Source organism: Coffea arabica, chromosome 10c (assembly GCF_036785885.1).
Source record: "Coffea arabica cultivar ET-39 chromosome 10c, Coffea Arabica ET-39 HiFi, whole genome shotgun sequence".
NCBI lineage: Eukaryota > Viridiplantae > Streptophyta > Magnoliopsida > Gentianales > Rubiaceae > Coffea > Coffea arabica.
Genome location: NC_092329.1, coordinates 1,329,555 through 1,350,803, shown reverse-complemented (window position 1 = coordinate 1,350,803; position 21,249 = coordinate 1,329,555). Strand labels below are relative to the sequence as shown.

At 38.0% G+C, this 21,249-nt stretch overlaps 3 protein-coding genes and 1 pseudogene across 4 annotated transcripts; 2 read left to right on the top strand and 2 right to left on the bottom strand.

Moving 5' to 3' along the window:
• Positions 1–3,418: 3,418 nt before the first annotated feature.
• On the top strand, positions 3,419–6,547 carry LOC113713364 (monooxygenase 1). The gene is made up of 6 exons (XM_027237083.2): positions 3,419–3,578; positions 3,690–3,836; positions 4,738–4,791; positions 4,912–5,080; positions 5,340–5,568; positions 5,925–6,547. The coding sequence occupies exons 1-6, from the start codon at positions 3,490–3,492 to the stop codon at positions 6,455–6,457; spliced, it is 1,221 nt and encodes a 406-aa protein (XP_027092884.1). The 5' UTR covers positions 3,419–3,489; the 3' UTR covers positions 6,458–6,547.
• Positions 6,548–7,123: 576 nt separating this feature from the next.
• On the bottom strand, positions 7,124–8,805 carry LOC113714294 (uncharacterized; annotated as a pseudogene).
• A 1,677-nt stretch (positions 8,806–10,482) lies between these two features.
• On the bottom strand, positions 10,483–16,771 carry LOC113714293 (protein BEARSKIN2-like). Of its 2 annotated transcripts, XM_072069734.1 has the most exons (4): positions 16,688–16,771; positions 12,604–12,708; positions 11,851–12,128; positions 10,483–11,343 (listed from the first exon to the last, which is right to left on the bottom strand). In XM_072069734.1, the coding sequence occupies exons 2-4, from the start codon at positions 12,656–12,658 to the stop codon at positions 10,624–10,626; spliced, it is 1,053 nt and encodes a 350-aa protein (XP_071925835.1). In that variant the 5' UTR covers positions 12,659–12,708; positions 16,688–16,771; the 3' UTR covers positions 10,483–10,623. The 2 variants fall into 2 exon arrangements, with proteins under 2 accessions (XP_071925835.1, XP_027093877.1); XM_027238076.2 differs by lacking the exon at positions 16,688–16,771 and having other exon boundaries at positions 12,604–13,819.
• A 673-nt stretch (positions 16,772–17,444) lies between these two features.
• On the top strand, positions 17,445–20,571 carry LOC113714292 (probable beta-1,3-galactosyltransferase 8). The gene is made up of 8 exons (XM_027238074.2): positions 17,445–17,930; positions 18,060–18,127; positions 18,357–18,604; positions 18,814–19,071; positions 19,197–19,284; positions 19,529–19,654; positions 19,852–19,961; positions 20,062–20,571. The coding sequence occupies exons 1-8, from the start codon at positions 17,661–17,663 to the stop codon at positions 20,220–20,222; spliced, it is 1,329 nt and encodes a 442-aa protein (XP_027093875.1). The 5' UTR covers positions 17,445–17,660; the 3' UTR covers positions 20,223–20,571.
• The last annotated feature ends 678 nt before the right edge of the window (positions 20,572–21,249 follow it).

The window sequence follows — 21,249 nt, the reverse complement described above, 5'->3', positions numbered from 1 at the left end:
GACATTTGAATTTTGGTGGACTGAAAACTTTGCAACAGAAAAATATGGTAGCTGATTTACCTCAAATCAAAACTCTTTCAGAAGTTTGTGAAGAATGTGTTATTGGCAAACAACATCGAGATAGCTTTTCAAAAGGAAAATCGTGGAGAGCAAAAAATGTCTTGGAGCTGGTTCACTCTGATCTATGCGGACCCATAAATCCGTCATCTAATGGTGGAAAACGTTATTTTATGACGTTTACTGATGATTATAGTCGAAAAACTTGGGTCTATTTTTTGCAGGAAAAATCTGAAGCATTTTCAACGTTCAAAAATTTCATGACTCTTGTCGAAAAGGAAGCAGATAAATCCATAAAAATTTTTCGCAGTGATCGTGGTGGAAAGTATAATTCACAAGAATTTATAAATTTTTGTGAGGAGCATGGAATTCAAAAGCAGCTTACAACCGCTTATACGCCGCAGCAGAATGGTGTTTCAGAGAGGAAGAATCGTACAATATTGAACATGGTGAGGAGCATTTTGACAAAAAGTGGTGTTCCAAAAAACTTTTGGCCCGAAACTGTCAACTGGAGCATTCATATATTGAACAGAAGTCCCACACTTGCTGTTAAAAATATGACGCATGAGGAAGCATGGAGCGGACGGAAACCAACAGTGGATCACTTCAAAATTTTTGGATGCATTGCCTATGCTCATGTTCCAGAGCAAAAGAGGACAAAACTGGACAACAACGGGGAGAAATGCATTTTTCTTGGTGTTAGTGACCAGTCAAAAGCTTATAAGCTTTATAATCCTATCACCAAGAAAATTGTCATCAGTCGGGATGTAATTTTTGATGAGAAAAATTTTTGGCCATGGAGCAATAATATTATTAAACAACAAATACCCGCTGATTTTGATGGAGTTGATGAAGAAAACATGCAGCAGTTGACAGAACAAATTCCATCAAATGGTCCAGATAATGTATCAAATTCCCAAACAGTAGCAGAAGATGAAGGACGGCCTCAACGTATTAGAAAAAGACCTGCATGGATGATTGATTATGAGGTAACTGGAATTGATCAATCTGAAAACCCACTTACATATTTTGCACTATTTTTCGATTGTGATCCTACAGTTTTTGAAGAAGCTGTCAAAGATTTGAAGTGGCAGAAGGCAATGGATGAAGAAATTGCAGCTATTGAACGAAATAACACTTGGGAGTTAACCAATCTTCCAGAAGGACAAAAATCTATAGGTGTCAAGTGGGTGTACAAGACGAAATTAAAGGAGAATGGAGAAGTTGACAAGTACAAGGCACGTCTGGTAGCTAAAGGCTATAAGCAAGAGTTTGGGGTAGATTATGGAGAAGTCTTTGCTCCAATCGCAAGGCATGACACGATTAGGATGGTGATAGCATTGGCAGCTCAAAATTCATGGCCTATCTTCCAATTGGATGTAAAATCAGCATTTTTACATGGTGATTTACAGGAACATGTATTTATTTATCAACCTCCTGGTTATGTGAAGGTTGGAAGTGAACATAAGGTATACAAACTCAAGAAAGCATTATACGGATTAAAACAAGCCCCGCGTGCTTGGTATAGTCGTATAGATGCTTATTTTTCTAAGGAGGGATTTAAGAAATGCCCATATGAGCATACACTTTTCATAAAGATTGGAGATGGAGGTAAATTGCTGATTGTTTGCTTATATGTTGATGATCTTATTTTTATTGGGAATGATAGTGCCATGTTTGAGAAATTCAAGAAATCTATGATGGCTGAATTTGATATGTCTGATCTTGGAAAGATGCATTATTTTTTGGGTATTGAAGTGGTGCAATCTGCTGATGGAATTTTTGTCTCTCAAAGAAAATATGTGCAAGAAATTCTGAACAGATTTCAAATGTCGAATTGTAATTCTGTTAGTACGCCAGTTGAAGTGGGTTTAAAACTCATCAAAGAACCAGGAGGAAAGAGGGTTGATAGCACCCTTTACAAGCAAATTGTGGGAAGTTTGATGTATTTGACAGTAACTAGGCCTGATATTATGCATGCTGTAAGTCTTATTAGTAGATACATGGAAAGTCCAAGGGAGACACATCTTCTAGCTGCTAAGAGGATTCTTCGATACTTGCAGGGAACCATTGAGTATGGATTATTTTACAAGAATGGTGAAAAATCAGATTTGTTTGGTTTTACTGACAGTGACTATGCAGACGATTCTGATGATAGAAAGAGTACGTCTGGGTATGTGTTCATGATGGGTTCAGCAGCTATTTCATGGTGTTCAAAAAAGCAACCAATTGTTACGTTATCAACAACTGAAGCAGAGTATGTAGCTGCAACCGCCTGTGCCTGTCAAGCAATTTGGTTAAGGAATATTCTTGAAGAGTTGCATTTTCAGCAAGAAGGAGCTACTACAATTTATTGTGACAACAGTTCTGCCATCAAGCTCTCTAAAAATCCAGTTCTACATGGAAGAACCAAACACATAGATGTGAGGTTTCATTTTCTAAGGGAGCTCACAAGGGATGAAATAATTGATTTTCTCTACTGCAAAAGTGAAGATCAGATTGCTGATATAATGACCAAGCCATTGAAGTTATCCACGTTTCAGAAATTAAGGAAGCTGCTTGGAGTCTGTGCAGTTAATAAATCATATTAAACTGAATGTTTGATAAACTTTCAGTTTAAGGGAGGAATTGTTAGAAGTATTTACCGTTGTTAATTAATCATATTTGTTTATGCTACCTAATTAGTGGAGTTAGTGGAATAATTAGTGGGATTAGTGGAGTACCTAGTGGAGTTAGTGGAGTTAGTGGAGGAGTGAGTGGAGTTATTGGGATAGTTAATGGAGTTAGTGGGATAGTTAGTGGAGTTGGTTTAAACTCTATAAATAGAGTAATTTCATGTTATAAGTTGTGTGAGTTTCACAAAAAAATAAACATTTGTCCTTTGCTTCTCTTATTATTTGCCTCAATATTTGTATCAGTCTTTGTCTATAAACCAGAAAAGCAAAACGAAGGAGAAAGAAAATAAGGGGAAAGACAGAGAAAGCATGAGATTGTTGACCAAGTGGCAGTTGAATTCACACTTTTCTTTGTTTGCTTTGGAAGAACGCATAGCAGGTAGACAACCCATTTTTTGCCACTGTCCCTAAAACCTATTCAACTACTTGTCTGCTGCTCTTTTTCCACCGAGGAGAAGAGGAGCAGTGGGAGAAACGGGAAACAATGAAAAGGAAAGGAGGATAATTTGACCCAACATGCCGAAAATAACCCTTAACAGTTATCTATTGTTTTGAGGTGATGTTATGTCTGGTACTCTGGTAGGACAAAGTTGTAATTAGACCGTAAAAGACGTATGACCCTTAACAGTAGTTGACTGGAGAAGAAATCTTAAGTCTTTATATATATGTAAGATATGTAAGATATAGCATTATAAAAAGAAGCCATCATCAGACAAGTCATACTATAACTGTAAGAGAGAGAGAGGGAGAGAGAAAAATGGATGCAGTCAGAGAAGAAGAAGAGCACGAGGTTGTCATAGTCGGCGGTGGTATTGGCGGACTTGCAACGGCCCTTGCTCTTCACAGGTCCATCTTCTCTTTCATTCGCTGTTGGTTTTGTGTATATGAATTAGTTGGAGAGGCAAGAATTGTAGTGCGTGATAAGTATTGGCTGATTAATTAACCAATCATTTGCAGGAAGGGACTCAGAAGTGTAGTTTATGAAAGATCAGAGAGTCTGCGAGCAGAGGGTTCAGCTATAACAATCTTACGTAATGGGTGGCGGGCACTTGATCAGCTTGGTGTTGGAGATGTGCTCAGAGACAAGGCTATTCTTGTTCAAGGGTGCTTATCCTATTATCTATCTGTCTATCTATCCCCAAGCTCTGTCAATCTATCTAAGTTTTTTTTTTTTTTCGGAGTAATTTGCTTCTATATACCGCTTGTTGAATGGTAGTTTCATTTAATTCTCTGTTATGCTATGCTGCTACATAGGAAAAGTTCAGGATAAAAGCTTATAGCCCGTCTCCAACTCTCTCTCTTTCCTTACAAGTAGCGAGTATGATTGCAAATCAAAGGAACTTAAGTGATAATCACATTAAGGAACTTAGTGTGCATTATTTGAGTTTATATCACATTGTTGATTTATGGAACCAAGTTTTAACTAGAAAATTCGGTGACACTTAATTAATTCAAAATTTAAAATTTTAATTATAATTGCATCTGAACATGTTAAGACCCAAATTTAAATGCTGAATTGGAGTATCAAACAGGGTCTTAGGTAGCAAAAGCAAATTTGCACCATCACTCAAAATTCAGCATCTTCGGTTCCACTCCGAGTCATCTGTACATGGTCAAGTTCTCAAAGAAATTGAACCTTAATCGCAATTTGGAAGAAGGTTCAGAAAACACAGGAGAACTTGAATCAATTTTTATAGAGCTTGCAGATAGTTTCTTTTTCTTTGTTCTTTTTTTTTTCTTGATGTTTCATGGCTATTTGCAACTTTGATGGGTTCTGGGTTCTAAAAAATAATCATTTGCTTTTAATTGTTTGACGTGTGTACTGATCAATAAAAACTTATACACAAACAAATTTTTTTTTTTTTTTTTTTAAAGAAAAGGTTCCATAGGTATGCAAGTTCTGTCTTTTACATCTCTGCTTCTGTATTTCTTGGCAAACCAGAGAATATATGCAACTTGATCCCAAAATTGATTACCTGATTTATTTGCCGACATGTACATACAGAGGACAGGGCATATGGGTTGACGAAGGAAACCAGCAACAGCCAATACCATTTCCGTAAGTCAATCTTTCTTCTCTAAACTTCAATGCGAAATACATACCAAGCCATGTACAGGATTTTCTACTTGATTGTACCTACGTAAACATGTGCATGTATGAGCTAAACTGTTTCTGTAGGGGTGGTGAAGCTCGTTGCTTGAAAAGGAGTGATCTCATCAAGGCTCTTGCTGATGCTTTACCGCCTGAAACTGTACGATTTGGATACAAGGTTGTTGCTGTAACAATGGACCCTGAAAATATGTTTCCAACTCTCACACTCAATAATGGCAGCTCTATTAGAGCCAAGGTATCTTTTATTATCTGAATTTGGTATCATCCTAGTTAAAAGTTATTAGTAGTATCATCTTCCTTGAATAGAACATTTTGGGAACTACTAGCATTAATTGGAATTGAATGTTTGGCTTCCAAAAATGTTTAAGAATTAGGCATTCACATTTTAATGCGAATTAGAGGAAGAAGCTTGACTATAGCAGTGTTTCGCAGCAAAGCTGCATCTAGGGGGATGAGTCAGTTACAAGTTGTTTATGCTCATTGTGTCTTCGCAGGTTCTTATTGGATGTGATGGATCAAATTCCGTAGTGGCGGATTTCCTTGGCATAAAGCCTACAAGGTTATTTGCTCTTTGTTCAGTTAGAGGCTTAACGAGTTATCCAAACGGTCATGTGTTTTCTCCTGAGCTTGTGCGGATCAAGAGAGACAGAGTTATGGTGGGACGAATTCCTGTTGACAATAATTTGGTCTATTGGTTTGTTAGTGTACCATTGTCTTGGTTAGGTAATTTTTTTGTTCTTTGAGTAACAAGTTAGGTAATAAAATGCTCCTTGATTCCCTTTTTTTTTCTCTCTCATTTCTTGGTTTTCCTAAAATATTTTGACAAAGCAAAGGGGCACTTCAGGAACCTCAACTGGATCTCTGACCTGAATCGGCTTTCATGCCATATTCGATGGAGTTAGTGTTCCATTGGTTAAGGAACAGTATTGCTATCATAAGCACATGAAGGATTAATTAGTCTTGCTCTCACCATCATCGTGTGCTTTAGTGCTACCGTATGATGAACATCACGCTGTTGGCATAGAATTTAAGGTTGAAGTGGTTGTCCATTTATTGATGGTCTTCAAATTTTGCTGCAGATAGAAAATTTCCTGATGACCCAGAACTCATTAGAAAGTTAACCACGAAAATAACAGAAGGCTTTCCATCTGATGCCGTAGAGATGATAGAAGGAAGTGATCTAGACTCATTGTCCATCACACACTTGAGATACCATGCCCCGTGGGAGATGCTCGTGGGAAGGTTTCGAAGAGGACCCATTACAGTAGCTGGAGACGCAATGCATGCCATGGGACCATTCCTAGGACAGGGTGGTTCCGCAGCCTTGGAAGATGCAGTGGTTCTTGCAAGGAATCTGGGAAGGAAGATTGCTTCTCTCAGTCCATATGAAAGAGGAAAAGAAATCATGACTGACAAAATTGGGCAAGCTTTTGATCAATATGTAGAAGAGCGAAGAATGCGGATGGTGCGATTGGCAACACAAGCATACCTCACAGGTCTCATCCTGGGGAGCCCGCCAATGTCAATTACAAAGTTCATTGCTGTCATCATAATGGCTATTCTGTTCCGAGATCGAAATGAACATGCCAAATTTGATTGTGGTAATCTGTAAGACAGATTAATTAGACCGCATTGCTTTGTATCCATTTTCATCTACGACTTGAATAAATATATCTTGCTCCTTGTCTGTAGTTGTGAGAAACGTTCGTTTGTTGCCCCTCCATTATCGAGCATTTACAATAATTACTACCAGCTTCTACACCACGAAAAACAACATGAAACCACGTTTCTGGGTTTAAACTACATGAAGTCTCGCATTCCTGGACTTGAGCAACGAAAAACCACATTCCTGTTGTATATGTTGTGAGTGCACGGAGAAGCAAGATGCTGTTTTGGCACATACATAGACATCTTAAGACATTTAATTGTAAGATTAAGGCTGCAGAGAAATTTTAAGATGACAACTTAGGAATTAAATAACTGATGTACGGAATATCTGTCAAGAAAGCCTGTGAAATATATGGCGATGACGGTCTAATCATAATTGAATATTAAAGGAACTGATTTCCTCTCTATTTTAAAGAAGTACACACACAAGGGCTGTGGAAAATGCTTTCATTCAGGATTACGACCGAAGCTAAACAATGACAAGTGGAGGAAGTTCAAGAGTCCATACCTGATAATGGAGGAATATTAATGTCTCCCATCTTATGTAATATTCACCAAATAGTACCTAGAAGAAACTAGCCAAGAACTAACTGAAATTACCTCTATTTAGTCATATGACACAATGATCTTTCAAGGCTTGCCCAGCAAGATCAATTGCTCCACTTTTCTTGTAGATCAGGTGCAAATTGTAAGCTACTTCTCGATGAAGGTCAGAGTAAACTGGCTTTAGAGAAGCCATACCATCTGGTTTCTCATTTGGAAGGTTCGGCACGGGGTAATCACTTTCATGCATTGTAAGAACCTTTTCATAGTTTACAGCAGCAAGAGAAACAAGACCGACATGATGATATGCTCGAGCAACATTATAGAGTGCTTCCTGACTATATCTACAAAGCCATAAATTATAGTACAGAAACGCCAATCCTTGTGCCACAGACTGATGTTTGTTTTGAAGACTGTGACACAAGGCCAAGTTTATCAATGCAGTTCCAAGTTCCAACACAGAGATTGATCAAGGGAACATCTGGCATCAGCTTGTAAGCTTCCAAATATTCCCGAGCAGCTGCTTGATGCTGGCTGATCATGGTAAACTGGTGCCCAAAAATGAGAGTGAGTGGTACACAACCTTTGTGCTTGGTTCGCATGGTGCGTAAAAGCTTGTTAAGCTTTGAATATCGGCTGTCCAGTTTTGAGATTACTTTGTAAGCAGAATAGCGTGCATATTCCAAGCCATGAGCAGGCAGCAATATTGTATGCTATTTGGGCTCCCAGAGTTCTAAGCTCTTCCTTCCTTTCAACAGACAAAACATTGGAGGCCAATTTCAGAGTTAGATTGATGATTACCAATGCTTCCCAATACTTTTTCAGGGATGACAGTGCTTTGCATAAATCTATAATGAGATAATGATGCTCTGCATCTCTTAGAAGGTTTGGAGGAGGAAGCTTTCTTGGCGCTTGTTGAGCAGGTTCATCCTCTGAATTATCACTTATCCACTCAATTCCAGCGGCCAAAGCAGCAATTCTTTTAGATTCCTTCTTTTTTAGTAACTTTTTTCCTCTGGAAGCTCTAGACAGATCTGATGCTGAAGCGACAGGTCTAAATCCATGAAACACAGTATCAGTCCTAACATGCTCAAGTATTTTTATCCTTTCAGAAAGAACACTTTTTGATAGCTCCCTCCTTGGCCTGACCTTTTGTTGTATGGTCTCAAGAAACAATGTCTCACGAACTACAGGAAAAATTACATCCACAAATGCCTCCAGCAATCCTCTAGCTTTGTAGATTCGAGAAAGCTTCAACTTTATCCCATTAAGCCACCATGGTTTTGCTGCATTTAGGTTCAAGTTAAATAGTGACTCTGATTCTTTAGGAGGACAGAGAACAGAAATGGCTTCATCATCTTTATTTTCTTTAAGAAGAATTAATGACAAAGCCAAGCAAGCATCAACACTATTCTCAAGTTTATCTAAAGCTTTATAGAAGTAATCAATTGATTGCAATCGTTTCCCCAGACAACTGCAACACTCGGCAATTTTCAGATACAGGCAGCCATGGTTCTTAACTACATCTCCTACCAACATCATATAGTATTCTAGTGCAGATTCGTAATGCTCGTGATTCATTAGTGAATCTCCGATCTTAATAATTGACTGGGGATGGTCATGTAAATTCTCATGTCTCAAAACATTCAAAAAAGCTTCTGCTTTTACCAAGTTTCCATGGTGAATGTGACATATTCCAGCTTTTTTACGTAGACACTATGGCATCTCTTTCCCAGAGCAGTAAACATGTAGATTTTAAACAGCTCAGATCCTATGCTTTCTATAAATGACATTCAATATTGGGCAAATTACATTTTAACCCTCTATGGTTTAGTGTTTTTGTACATAAACCCTTATAGTTTCAAAAGATATACATAACTCCTTCATGGTTTGGATTAAAATGTCAAAATGATGGAAATGATCATTCGTAAATCGTAATAGAACCTTTGAAAATATCGAAATTAACCTTATTTAAAAATTAAAATTGCTAAAATGATCAAAATATATAAATATAATATACATGATACATTAACCCCGTATAGTTTTATATTTTTTTCACATAACCCCCTTATGATTTAATACTTTAACATATAACTCCCTTATAATTTTCAAAATATACACATAACCCCCTGTGATTAATAAATAATTTTTAACTTTACATAAGGATATTTTTGACATTTTAGATGACTCCGCTATAAATTACAAATTTCGTTATTTTAACACTTTAATGCAAACCATGAGGGTATTACGTATAGTTTTTGAATCATAGGAGGATTATATACAGAAACACTGAATCACAGGGGGTAAAATGTAATTTGTCCTTCAATATTAATAACTTAATTGCTTAATAAAGATAAGATCCTAATAACTTTCTTTAATAAAGGTAAGTTAATACTAATAACATCTATAATATAAAAATATGCAAACATATCCGTGTGTTGGACCTATTGGTCATTAAGCTCATTATTGTTTATTGGTCATAATGCGCATGGCTTATATGCAATAGACCGAGCTCTCTAAGGCTCCATCAAGAATTACTTATGATCGTGGTTACTCTCCAGGCGATAGTTACATCACTTGGGATTCTCGGTGACATGTTTTCTATGCCAATTCAATGCCACCTATAATATTGTGCCAAGTGTCCTGTTATTATTTACACTTATGTTAAACCAAACCAAGTTGAATTATTAGAATTTTCTAATAATTCAACTTGGTTTGGTTTAACATAAGTGTAAATAATAACAGGACACTTGGTGCAATACTATAGGTGGCATTGGATTGGCATAGAAAAATATGTCACCGAGGATTCCAAGTACCTATAATATTATGTCAAGTGTCCTGTTATTATTTACACTTATGTTAAACCAAACCAAGTTGAATTATTAGAAAATTAAAGTGTAAATAATAACAGGACACTTGGTGCAATACTATAGGTGGCATTGGATTGGCATAGAAAAATATGTCACCGAGGATTCCAAGTACCTATAATATTATGTCAAGTGTCCTGTTATTATTTACACTTATGTTAAACCAAACCAAGTTGAATTATTAGAAAATTAAAGTGTAAATAATAACAGGACACTTGGTGCAATACTATAGGTGGCATTGGATTGGTATAGAAAAATATGTCACCGAGCATTCCAAGTAATAGTCACGCGTATATAACATTTCTATTTTCCGAATTACTTTAAGATAGGAATTACTATCTATTTGATAGTTACAAAGTCACGGTATTTATAACCTTTCTATCTTCCTAATCTAGAATTACTTTAAGATCGGGGTTACCTTTCATATATATATATACATACATATATATACATTTCAAGGAAAAGAGACTTCCTATTTGACAGCGTCACGCAACAAGAAGATGCTACTAGAAGCACAGGAAAAGTAGCACAGTGACATTAAATGGAAATAATGATTCTGTTCAATGTTTTTTACATGGTTGCACCTCATGAATTTGCTCGAAGGACCTCTGATACACAGGTTAATATAAATTACTTTCTATTTCTGACTGATTAATTACCTAAATCTTGAATCAATGGGTAGTGTACACCAATACTTAAACTACTTGCCGTAACCCCAAAAATCCATCTCACCACGCGGTGAGAGTTGACTGACGTGATTCATGGAATTAGATGGATTATTAGGTTCCCCAACCTCAAACCTTGCACCTTTGGAGGAGTCATGTGCATTCCCAAGTCGAGGATCAAGCATTCCCCATTCGTTCAGATTCTGATCGTCTCCGGTAGTAATCATACTTTGATGCTGAGAAGGTTCACAAGAATTGGTTCCCACCTCCAAACCGGATTCACATGCTTGCTGGTAAGTGCGAAGACTGGTGTCATTCTGGTCGCTTTCTCCGCTGTCACAGTCCCTAGCATTTGCCATGAGTTGCCTGACCTGCATCATGGGTACTACTATTGACTCTGAAGCGGCCGAAGAGAAAGCTGAGAGATCATATCCCACGGCGTCCAACTGGGGCTTATGCGTGGGTATGAAGTTCTGTGCTTGAATCTGTTGGGCCGAGTATTGCTGCTGATGAGGCATGGAGGGCAGTGGGATCATGTGAGAATAGCCAGCTAGGACGTGGGGGTGGTGTTGCTGGTGAAACAAGTACTGATTCTCCCTATGCATGAAGCCACGAGGTTGATTAATATTGGCGGAAGCAGTAGCATTGAGATGGTCTGAGGCAGCCGCGCCACTGCCGCCACCAGTCCCTCCTCCATTTCCAACTTTGAATAAATTCTTCTTCTTGAAAACCCGACAAACAACCCATCCGTCCTCCTGCAGTACATACAGTACAGATAACAAGTGTTTACATGCTTCCGTATATAACTAACTAAGACCACATGCATTCATGCTGGAATTGTTACTTGGACATGATTTAATGCATCGATCCATTCAAGAAACCAGGCCTCCACGGGACGAATATGTGTGAGGGAGGTCAATGTGACAGCAGGTACCTAGCTAGGGGGCCTTTGATTAAATTAAGTGTGTGACTTCAAAATCCATTCATGGGATTCGTCGTTACTTACCTCTGAGTATGTGCTGTGTTGTTGACTAATTAATTAGCTAGCCTGATAACTAATTTTGCTACAATCTATTGACCAAGAGAAAGTGAATAATTGATAATTTTGCATATATATATATATATAATATTAGTCTAGCCTGATAACTAATTTTGCTACAATCTATTGACCAAGAGAAAGTGAATAATTGATAATTTTGCATATATATATATATATGCACACACACACACACACTAGCTACATCTTGCGTTGGGAGACTTACATTGGGATTGGCTTCGGGATCATCACCGTCTTCCAGTCGGTACTCATGCATGATCCAGTCGGTCTTTTGGCCATGAGGGGCTCTGCCTCGGTAGAAAACTAGGGTTTTTCTCATTCCAATCTTCTGGAAGCTGTTCCTTATGCATTTGTCCCTCCCTGTGGCCTTCCAGAAACCGGCATTGGTGGCTCTATTTGTCCTTGAACCTGTCGGGTACTTCCGGTCCTTGTGGCTGAAAAAGTACCACTCATTTTGGGGGGTGGACCCAATCTTGCATCTTTCTGTGAATGGAGGGGAACAAAAATAAGGGTGAATAATATCCATTTCTGGATTTCAAATACTACTACGAGTGCATATTTATATATATACTGCTAGTATGTGGAATCTGTTGGGGTACTGTATGGAGTACAGTTTTTATCTATGTTAGTTTACTGGCTTAGATCGATATGTTGGTGATCTTAGCACTTGTCTAGTTGGATACGAAATCATTTGTACTTTGAAATGACCTGATATTTTGTAATTGAAAAAAAAAAAGACGAAGAATTTTAGTAGCATGTCACGCAAGGCTAAATTCAGGAGATGCTTATAAAAAGGTTACTTATTTTATCCGTTTCTCTTTCGTTTGGTCTGGTAGATTAACGGAGAAAAGAGGGGAATGAAATGGGTTATTGGCAAATGCATGAAATAGAGGGAGTATGGTCCAGTTTGGTGGGAAGTACAGTAAAATGAAATAGGTAGGTAGGTACAAATTAGTACCTTGCAACTCCCAGGGCTCAATCTTATTCAAATCCACCTCTCTAACGACTTCCATGTCGAACTTCTGGAAGGAGAGCTTCTTCCTGAGGTAGTAGTGCAGAAGCTCTTCATCCGTGGGGTGAAACCGGAACCCAGGTGGTACGCCGCCATTTGATGAAGCCATGAGTATATATATATACACACCAAATTAAGAAGCTAGAGCAGCATGCAGATTGAAGGTGGCAATGAAGGCCTCAAAATCTATGAAGCCAGCGAGCCTCTCTCTCTCTCTCTACATGTACATGCGCATGCGTATGCGTATGCGTGCTGTCAAAATTAACGCTCCACATACATTTATATATGTGCAATTGCCTGCTGTGGTTTTTTCAATTTGTCAACCCTCTCAAATTAAGTCTCAATTACCTAGCTAGCTACGAGGGGCGTGTGTGTGTGATATTGTGAGAAAGTTGACGGCCGGTGACGCCGCCGCCGGGATTGCTAAAAGCTAACGTACAAGCCAAGTCATAGGAATGACCGAGACGGCGACTAAAGGGAAACGCCATGCAATGTGCCCCAGCGACAACTCATGCATTTCCTCATCCATGCATCTCTCCTCCTCCTCCTCCTCATGCTAGCTACTACTTCATTGGACGCGCATACGATCCCTTTTCCATTGCCACACGCTCTCTTCACTTCATCCATCAAGTTAGTAGAATGCACTTGCCTTAACCTCGCGTCTGGTATTCATCATTGTTTTCGGCTTGGTTATGATTCAAAAGCATTTTCTTGGGAAAAAAAAAATAGTTGTTAGGCGATCCCGAGATTGAAAATACGTACGGGATCCAGAATATGATTGTCCGATTAGGGGATATTTGATTGCTCCCGAAGCAATGCTATCCTTCCTTTGAACAGCTACAAGTACTCCTCGAGATTCTCTCAACCTCCATTTGGATTTTGGACGGCCGATATTATTTGAAATCCAACACTAATGTATATAATATATACACTACTAGTAGTTCCGGAGGATTTATATTCAGTTTATAATTTAATACCAAAAAGCACATATATAATACTGGTGTAGAGTAGAGAGGGTTTGTGAAGTCTCCGGCCAGTTCGATCAATGGAGACGCAGTCGCCATGGCTTGGGCTTTGCACATGTGCGGGGCGCAGATTAATTTGCTTGATTCCATTCTACGCATTCTCTCTTCTTCCTTGCATCTTGTTTACGTTTGTATTCATGGTCACGACATCTTTCAGCTCATTTCCATGTACACCCTTTTCATGCATATAACTCTACCCTTTTCGTGCTCAACACTACCATACATACAACTATCCCTTTATTTGTCTATCGGAGAGCTTAAAGGACATATGATCCACTACAAATTAACGTGGACACTTCAGAATACTAACCTTAATGACCCCAAATTAAGGAGCTGGAGGTGTAGCATCTTATCTCAAGCGTTCTATGATGTAGGGGCCTCTGGCATTATTGGTGAGTTGTGTGTAGTAGAGTGTATGTATTACCAGCAAAAAAAAAATAAAAAATGCATATGTTAAGACAACGATTGAAGCATTATCGTGCAAAATGTTAACGTTTTGTATGATATTTTTGTAGCTGGCTTGTTTGCCAAATTCAGTCACAAACAATTGAATTGAAAAATTGTTCAATATCTTTACACTATATAAAAGGAGTTGGGGTTTTACCTGTAATTCTTTTGATTTCGTCTACCTCTCTAGGGCCATTATAATCATTTCGTATTCCTTTCGTTTGGTACTAGTGCTCCATGCATGTGGTTTGCTAAAATTACGTTGGTGCCTCTATGTTTTGCTTTCAGCGTGTTTGAGACTTCTGAACTGTGGGTGATTAAAGTCCAATGCCTTCTAAAATCACTTCTATGTCTCTGTCTGAGTTGTATTTTAGAATTTTGGATGGCAAAGTCTTCTTGGTTTTTATGTAATCTTCGACCTTCTCATTAAAAATGTAAGCAATAAATATGCAACTATTGTTACTCGCAGTTTCAATGGCTCCTCTCATCTTCCGCTACTAATTTCTAGCCGTTGCTTGGGTCTCCAGCGGGTTTGGCCATTTTTAACGGCACGTAACTTTGGTTGCACGTGGCGTAATTTTGTTTGCACAACGTGTAATTTTAGTACAAAATTTTGCAGGTCCCACACATGATGTGAAAATTGATGCACAACTTGTGATTTGGACCGCACAAAATTTTTTGGCCAAATCATAATCATTAACTGTTCAGGTGACCGTCCCTGCCCCTTGTCCGACATAAGGAGATAGGCAAGAGCAGCTACCAAGAGTGAGAATCGGACATGAAATCGGTAATTCAGTAGTTTGTTAATTTGAAAAATTTGTCCTTACATATTTCGACCTATTTTGCTTTCGAAATCATCAGTTTTCGAATCGAATTCATATTGATTTGAAATTGAATAAGAAATTCCGAAAACAACAAAAAAAAAAAGAGGAAAAACCTTCAATTTTCAGATTTAACTTAACCCAATGAAAGCCGCACCAAGTAGTACTGTAGAATACGGACCAAACAAACCAACTTTTAGTCTTAAAAATCAGACTCCAGGATACTCTTACTCTTACAAATTTACAATTCACAACACTAAGCACTAATAAATCCAGACTATCCAGTAAACTGTACAAACAACAATTAACAAATAAATTAATAGGTAGTAGATTTAATCATGTAAAACGGGAAGAATAAGAGATACAAATTAAAATGACATTATACCAGATTCAAATTCTTCAAGCTCCTCTAAAGATTTCTCAACATTCAGTTCTAAGATTGAGGATCTCCTTGAGAGCATATAAGAGGTTGAACAGTCCTTAGAGTTGAAGAACTTCTGAAACTATCAAGAACATGTCCTTCGATATTAAATGCAAATTCAGAAGCAATAGTAGAGACAGGAACAGCCAATACATCATAAACTATTTTTTAAAAGGATTGGAAATCTGATACTATTAGCCTTCCATCATCATGCCAAAATATCAAATTTATCAACATCATCAACTTTGATATGATGAAAGGCATCATATCTATTTGAATCTTCAAAATCTGGTCCAACTGACATTCTTGGCAACATGTTATATATTCTTTCTGAGTTATTTATTATTTACCTTAGTGTTCATTTCTATAGTGGGAAATTTGATTGTTAGATAATAGAAATTAGGAATCTAGCCTTGTTTCAATTTGACTTTGTTGGTAATAATTGTAGCTCCTGAACCATATAGGGATCCTGCTCCTCAAACCATTCAAGGTTCTCTCAAATCTTTGGGCAGTGTCTAACATGAGATATATGTTGAGTTCCACCTAGTAGCAACATCTAGGTTTAACAGTTTCTTACACTTTAATTTTTTCAATTTTAGCACATTCATTGAATTTTTTAACCTATACTGTAACTATATTGAACAACAAGAGATCATTAGAGCTAGCGTTGTCTATAGGAACACTAAAAACACCATCAATCCCTCATTCAAGCAAGCATTTTTCAACAGCCTTTCCAACTTCAGTTTCTTAATTTATGACTAGTAATTGGACAAAAGTTTATTATTTTCTTGTCCAATTTCTAGTCATTATTAATAATATGTGCAATCAAACACATATAATTATTTCTCTGTATACAGGTCTAAGAATCAGTTGCTAGATATACTTTTAAGAAAACTTTTTAACTTTGGCTTCTTATCTAAACTAAATAGAGTTGATAACAATCTCTAGAAATAGTCCACCTAGAGGGAATCCCAAATGAAGGATAGGTAGTACGACGCATAACATGTTGAAATCCTTTCTTTTCACTAATCAACGCGTATGCAATACTTTTTCCTAGCTAATAGCTAGACTGATCAAATTTCCAAATAATTAGACTCCCTTTGGTCTCTCCCCCATCATCAATCAACCCTATATACAAAGTAGCTTGACCACTAGGTTTGTTGTTGGGATTGTGATTGTACTCAGATAAATGATTAAGCAAGGGAGTTGTACCATGACACTTAGGATTAGCAGCAATTATTATTATTATTATTTTTTTATAGTAATTGCCCTTGCTTGATACCAGTCATCTATTCTAAAGCAAAATGAGACTATACCTTTGACCTTAGTTTGTATGGTTCTCGCTTATTTGAACCTTCTCTAGTCTCATCAACAGAGGTATTATGGGCTGGAGTTGGGCTTCGAGGATTGAGGGATGAAGCTTTATACCACCAAACCCAGGCAACCTCGCGCGCTGCGCTGAGGTCCACATTAACTAGTAATACTACAACAGTACGCAAAGGGCATGATCCAACATATAACAGAAAATCATGAGAGGATCCGTATTCAAACTTCGACCTAGGAATATCATTATGTTAACTTGCATTCACATATATTAACACAAAAAAAAAAAAAAGAAAAAAAAAACTAGCATTCGCATCTGATGGGACACATATATGTGGTGGGACACTTGAGTTGTGTTCTCCATATTAGACGGGCAATCCGGGGAGAAGTATTGGCAGAAGCTAGGATATGAGTGGGTTTGTTGAAACATGAAAATCACATGATTAAACTGCCCTCCCATAATTAGTCCCTTCTCCCCCCGCTCCCTCTCCAGCTACTGGCTGCTTCCCATGCATGATGGAACAGCACATACACCAATTAACCCTCAATATATATCGATTAGCTTCCAAGCCAAATGGGTACACTAGCTAGCTGCCTACGTCTCTAGCTACATATCTCTTCCATACAACAATTCAAGCTCCGACCATTTCTTATATATATATATTGATAATCATTATTATCAATTTTTTCCACTTTCCCAAGTCCATCCACTGCATCTTCGTCCATCCAGACATCTGCGTTTTGGTCCATGCATGTTCAAGGACTTCGGCAACAAAGCGCTCGGCAGCCACAGCCCACCACAACACATGAGGTAAAGCTGCTGCTGAGTGCTGACAGAAAAGAGGCCGAACGTTGTTGGATTGCGGTGGCATTTGTTGTTGAACTCAGGGCCACGAGCCTGGCAACTTGACCTCCCCCCCCCCCCCTTCTCCTTCCTCTCTTCAAAAAAAGTAATAAATTAAGAGAATGCGGGCTGGGAAATCATCAGTGCTTTCTGGGAAAGCCATCCTTTTGCTATGTGTTGCCAGCTTCCTGGCAGGATCACTTGTTTTTAGCAGCCGGGGCACAAAGTCGTCCACTACCACCGCCCTGATCACTGCTACTAGTCGCCCTGCCCCGAAAACTCAAAGTATAGGACGTCGTGCCATTTCCAGCATCCCCACCACTCATCATCATGTGGAAAAGCTCAGCACCCAGCAGCAGCTGGTTACAAATGGGTGTGATCATCAGAGACGGGTAATTAAACTTCGTACCAATTTAAGTACTTGAGCTATGATTTTCTTGAAACTCTTCCTTCATACGTAAAATGAATTAAAACTAGTTAATGATTGCCTATATAAATATGTATCTGTCCATGTGCTCCAGAAGAAATTGACGGAAATGGGCTCTGGAGACGTTATGGAAGAAGTGAGAAAGACACATCAAGCGATCCAGTAAGACAGCATATAGTACAAGATGCCTGATTTTCCTTGTTGACTATTTAATCACTCTTCTGCTGTTTGAGTTATAAGCCTGCAGTCCCCTCAGCTTAATTGCTAGGATCACGATCAACAATGCATGTTTCCCTTTAATTATACTTATATAACAAAAAATATTGCTGCTTGCTTGCATGCGTAATGATTTTATTTTTCGTTTGTTAATGATCTCTAATTAATTAAACAGGTCATTAGACAAAACGATATCAACATTGGAGATGGAATTGTCAGCAGCTCGGACTAGGATTAGTCGGAAAACCCAGCAACAGCAGTACTACTCCTCACTTGATCATGATCTACGCAAAAACTCCTCAAATTCCACCTCCAGTACTAGTAGCCTGCTGCAGAAGAAGGCCTTTGTTGTTATTGGAATTAATACAGCTTTCAGCAGCAAGAGACGGCGTGAATCCCTCAGAGACACTTGGCTGCTCAAAGGTAGGTTAATTAATACTAACGATCTTTATTTATAAGAGACGCCAGGTGCGGTACCTATATTTTGTATCTTTCTTGGGTATTAATAAAATGTTACCTACCCAAAAAAAAAAAAAAAAAAGTGCATTACCTATACCTCCCTCTGATTTTTATAAAGAATGATGATCATGATTATGTGCTACTAATCCACTCTATATAATGATCATGTATAGGAAATATGTTGAAGAAGTTGGAGAAGGAGAAAGGAATAGTGATCCGATTTGTGATAGGGCACAGTGCAACACCGGGAGGAGTTCTGGATCGAGCCATTGATGCTGAGAATGCGGAGTACGGGGACTTCCTCAGACTGGATCACGTTGAAGGATACCACCAACTCTCCTCCAAAACTCGACTCTACTTCTCCACTGCAGTCTCAATTTGGGATGCCCACTTCTATGTCAAGGTGGACGATGATGTCCATGTCAATTTGGGTACGTACTGCTCCTCTCTGCTGCTTCTTAGTTACGTACCAATTATACATACAGCTGCATATTAATAATCACAGCATATAATTAGCCTAATTTGCACTGGTCATGTATATATATATATGTTGTAGGTATGCTTGTAAACACTCTTGCCCGCTACAAATCACAACCCAGGACCTATATTGGGTGCATGAAGTCTGGACCTGTTCTTTCTCAGAAGTGAGTAGAATTCACAAGTAACATTTGTTTCTACCTAGTAGTGTTTTTTTTTCCTGTGTAATATATACTTCAAATATTACATGTCTATACATACACATCTATATATATGCAGCACCATATATGTGTGTGTGTATATATATATATATATATATTCTTGTTGAGTCAGTACTAGCTAGTCTTGCTTAACAGTACTTACTTTTAATGGGTTGCTGGTTTTCCCTTGAAATTAATCATGGCATGGCAGGGGAGTCAAGTATTACGAGCCAGAGTTCTGGAAATTTGGGGAAGAAGGCAACAAGTACTTTAGGCATGCCACCGGTCAAATATATGCCATCTCTAAGGACCTTGCCACCTATATCTCCATCAACTCGTAAGATACTGTTTGGTTTAATTATCAAATATGCACATGCTTGCCTATACATACATACATATATATGATCACAAAGCTAACTAAGATGCTGATGCATGATGGCATCTGCAATAATTTCTCCACAAATATATATACGTGTGCTCGATCGGTACTCCTCCTCCTATTATATATGCACATGCATGCATGGTATGGTGCAGGGGGATGTTGCATCGGTATGCTAATGAGGACGTGTCGCTGGGGTCGTGGTTCATTGGCCTGGAAGTGCAACACGTGGACGATCGCTCCATGTGTTGTGGAACCCCTCCTGGTACGTAACAATAATTAATGAATGTACAATATATATATATGTGCTATAAGTACCATATTTATATTATTGGTAGGACTTTTAATTTTTTTTTTTGGGGCAGACTGCGAATGGAAAAGGGAAGGAGGGAAGACGTGCATTGCGTCATTTGATTGGTCATGCAGCGGGATATGCAACTCAGTGCAGAGGATGAAAGCTGTGCACAGCGCTTGCGGCGAAGGAGACGGGGCTGTTTGGAGTAATATTGTTAATGCCGATTTCTAAATTGCCCGCTGCTACTCTCATTCCCATCATTAATTCCTTCCTTGCATCCATCCATGGCCGCCGGCAGTCAATCTCAAGTTGGAGGCTACCGTTCGATCATCGATCATTTCAAACTAGAACCCGAATTCAGCCAGCCCAGAGTTTTAACTCTTTAATTTTGTCGTTGAACAAGTCTTACTCTTTTAACTTGTCTTTTATTCAATTCTCACGAGTTTTACAAATCTATCCTAGCTAGCTATTCGAGTCCAAGCGTCGGTATTGTAAGCAAAGCTAAAGGAAGTATGGAGATCTCCATATTCTGTTGCTTGGAAATCGCAATATTACTCTTTCATTCCTTGACTTTGTTAAAGCATATTACTATAATTTTCCAACCGGAAGTTTCTGTTCTTCAACTGTAATTTTAGCTATTTCACCATCCTTTTTACCTATTAGTGGCGTATCGAGCCACAGCTCAATAAGTACTTATTATATCGAATAATATGTAATGTATACTTTATAAAATAGGATAAAAGGATTAGATTTAATGTTTTATTTTTTAAATTACAAAATTTACTGTAAAAGCACTAAATTTGAGTTTTTTTTTTATTGTCAAAAAGTGCTTTCAACACTAAAAGCTTCACTTTTAATTTTATGGAACGATATTCATCAAATATCTTAAAAATACTTTTAACACTTAAAAGTGCTTCCTTTTTAAAAAAAAAAAAAAAATTAAAAGTACTGCAACCATCTGAGGTTGCATTAATCGAGGATACACGACAGAAGGGATTGTTCTATTTACAAGTTTCACCTTCAACAAGCGTCGATTTTTTGAAAAAAAGTTTCCGTGTCTTTTTGATCCTAGACGAGGCCTTAGTCTTTAGCATATTTTAAGAATTTTCTTGTAAGATTAAACTTGGATTTGTCCATCCTCAATAAATTCCAGTTGAAACCATATTTTCCTTTTTTTTTTTTTTGGCTCATTGGCTTCCTTTTAATTTGCATTATCCGGTAATTTGATAAAAGCATAAAAAAATAATTTTCTTTATTT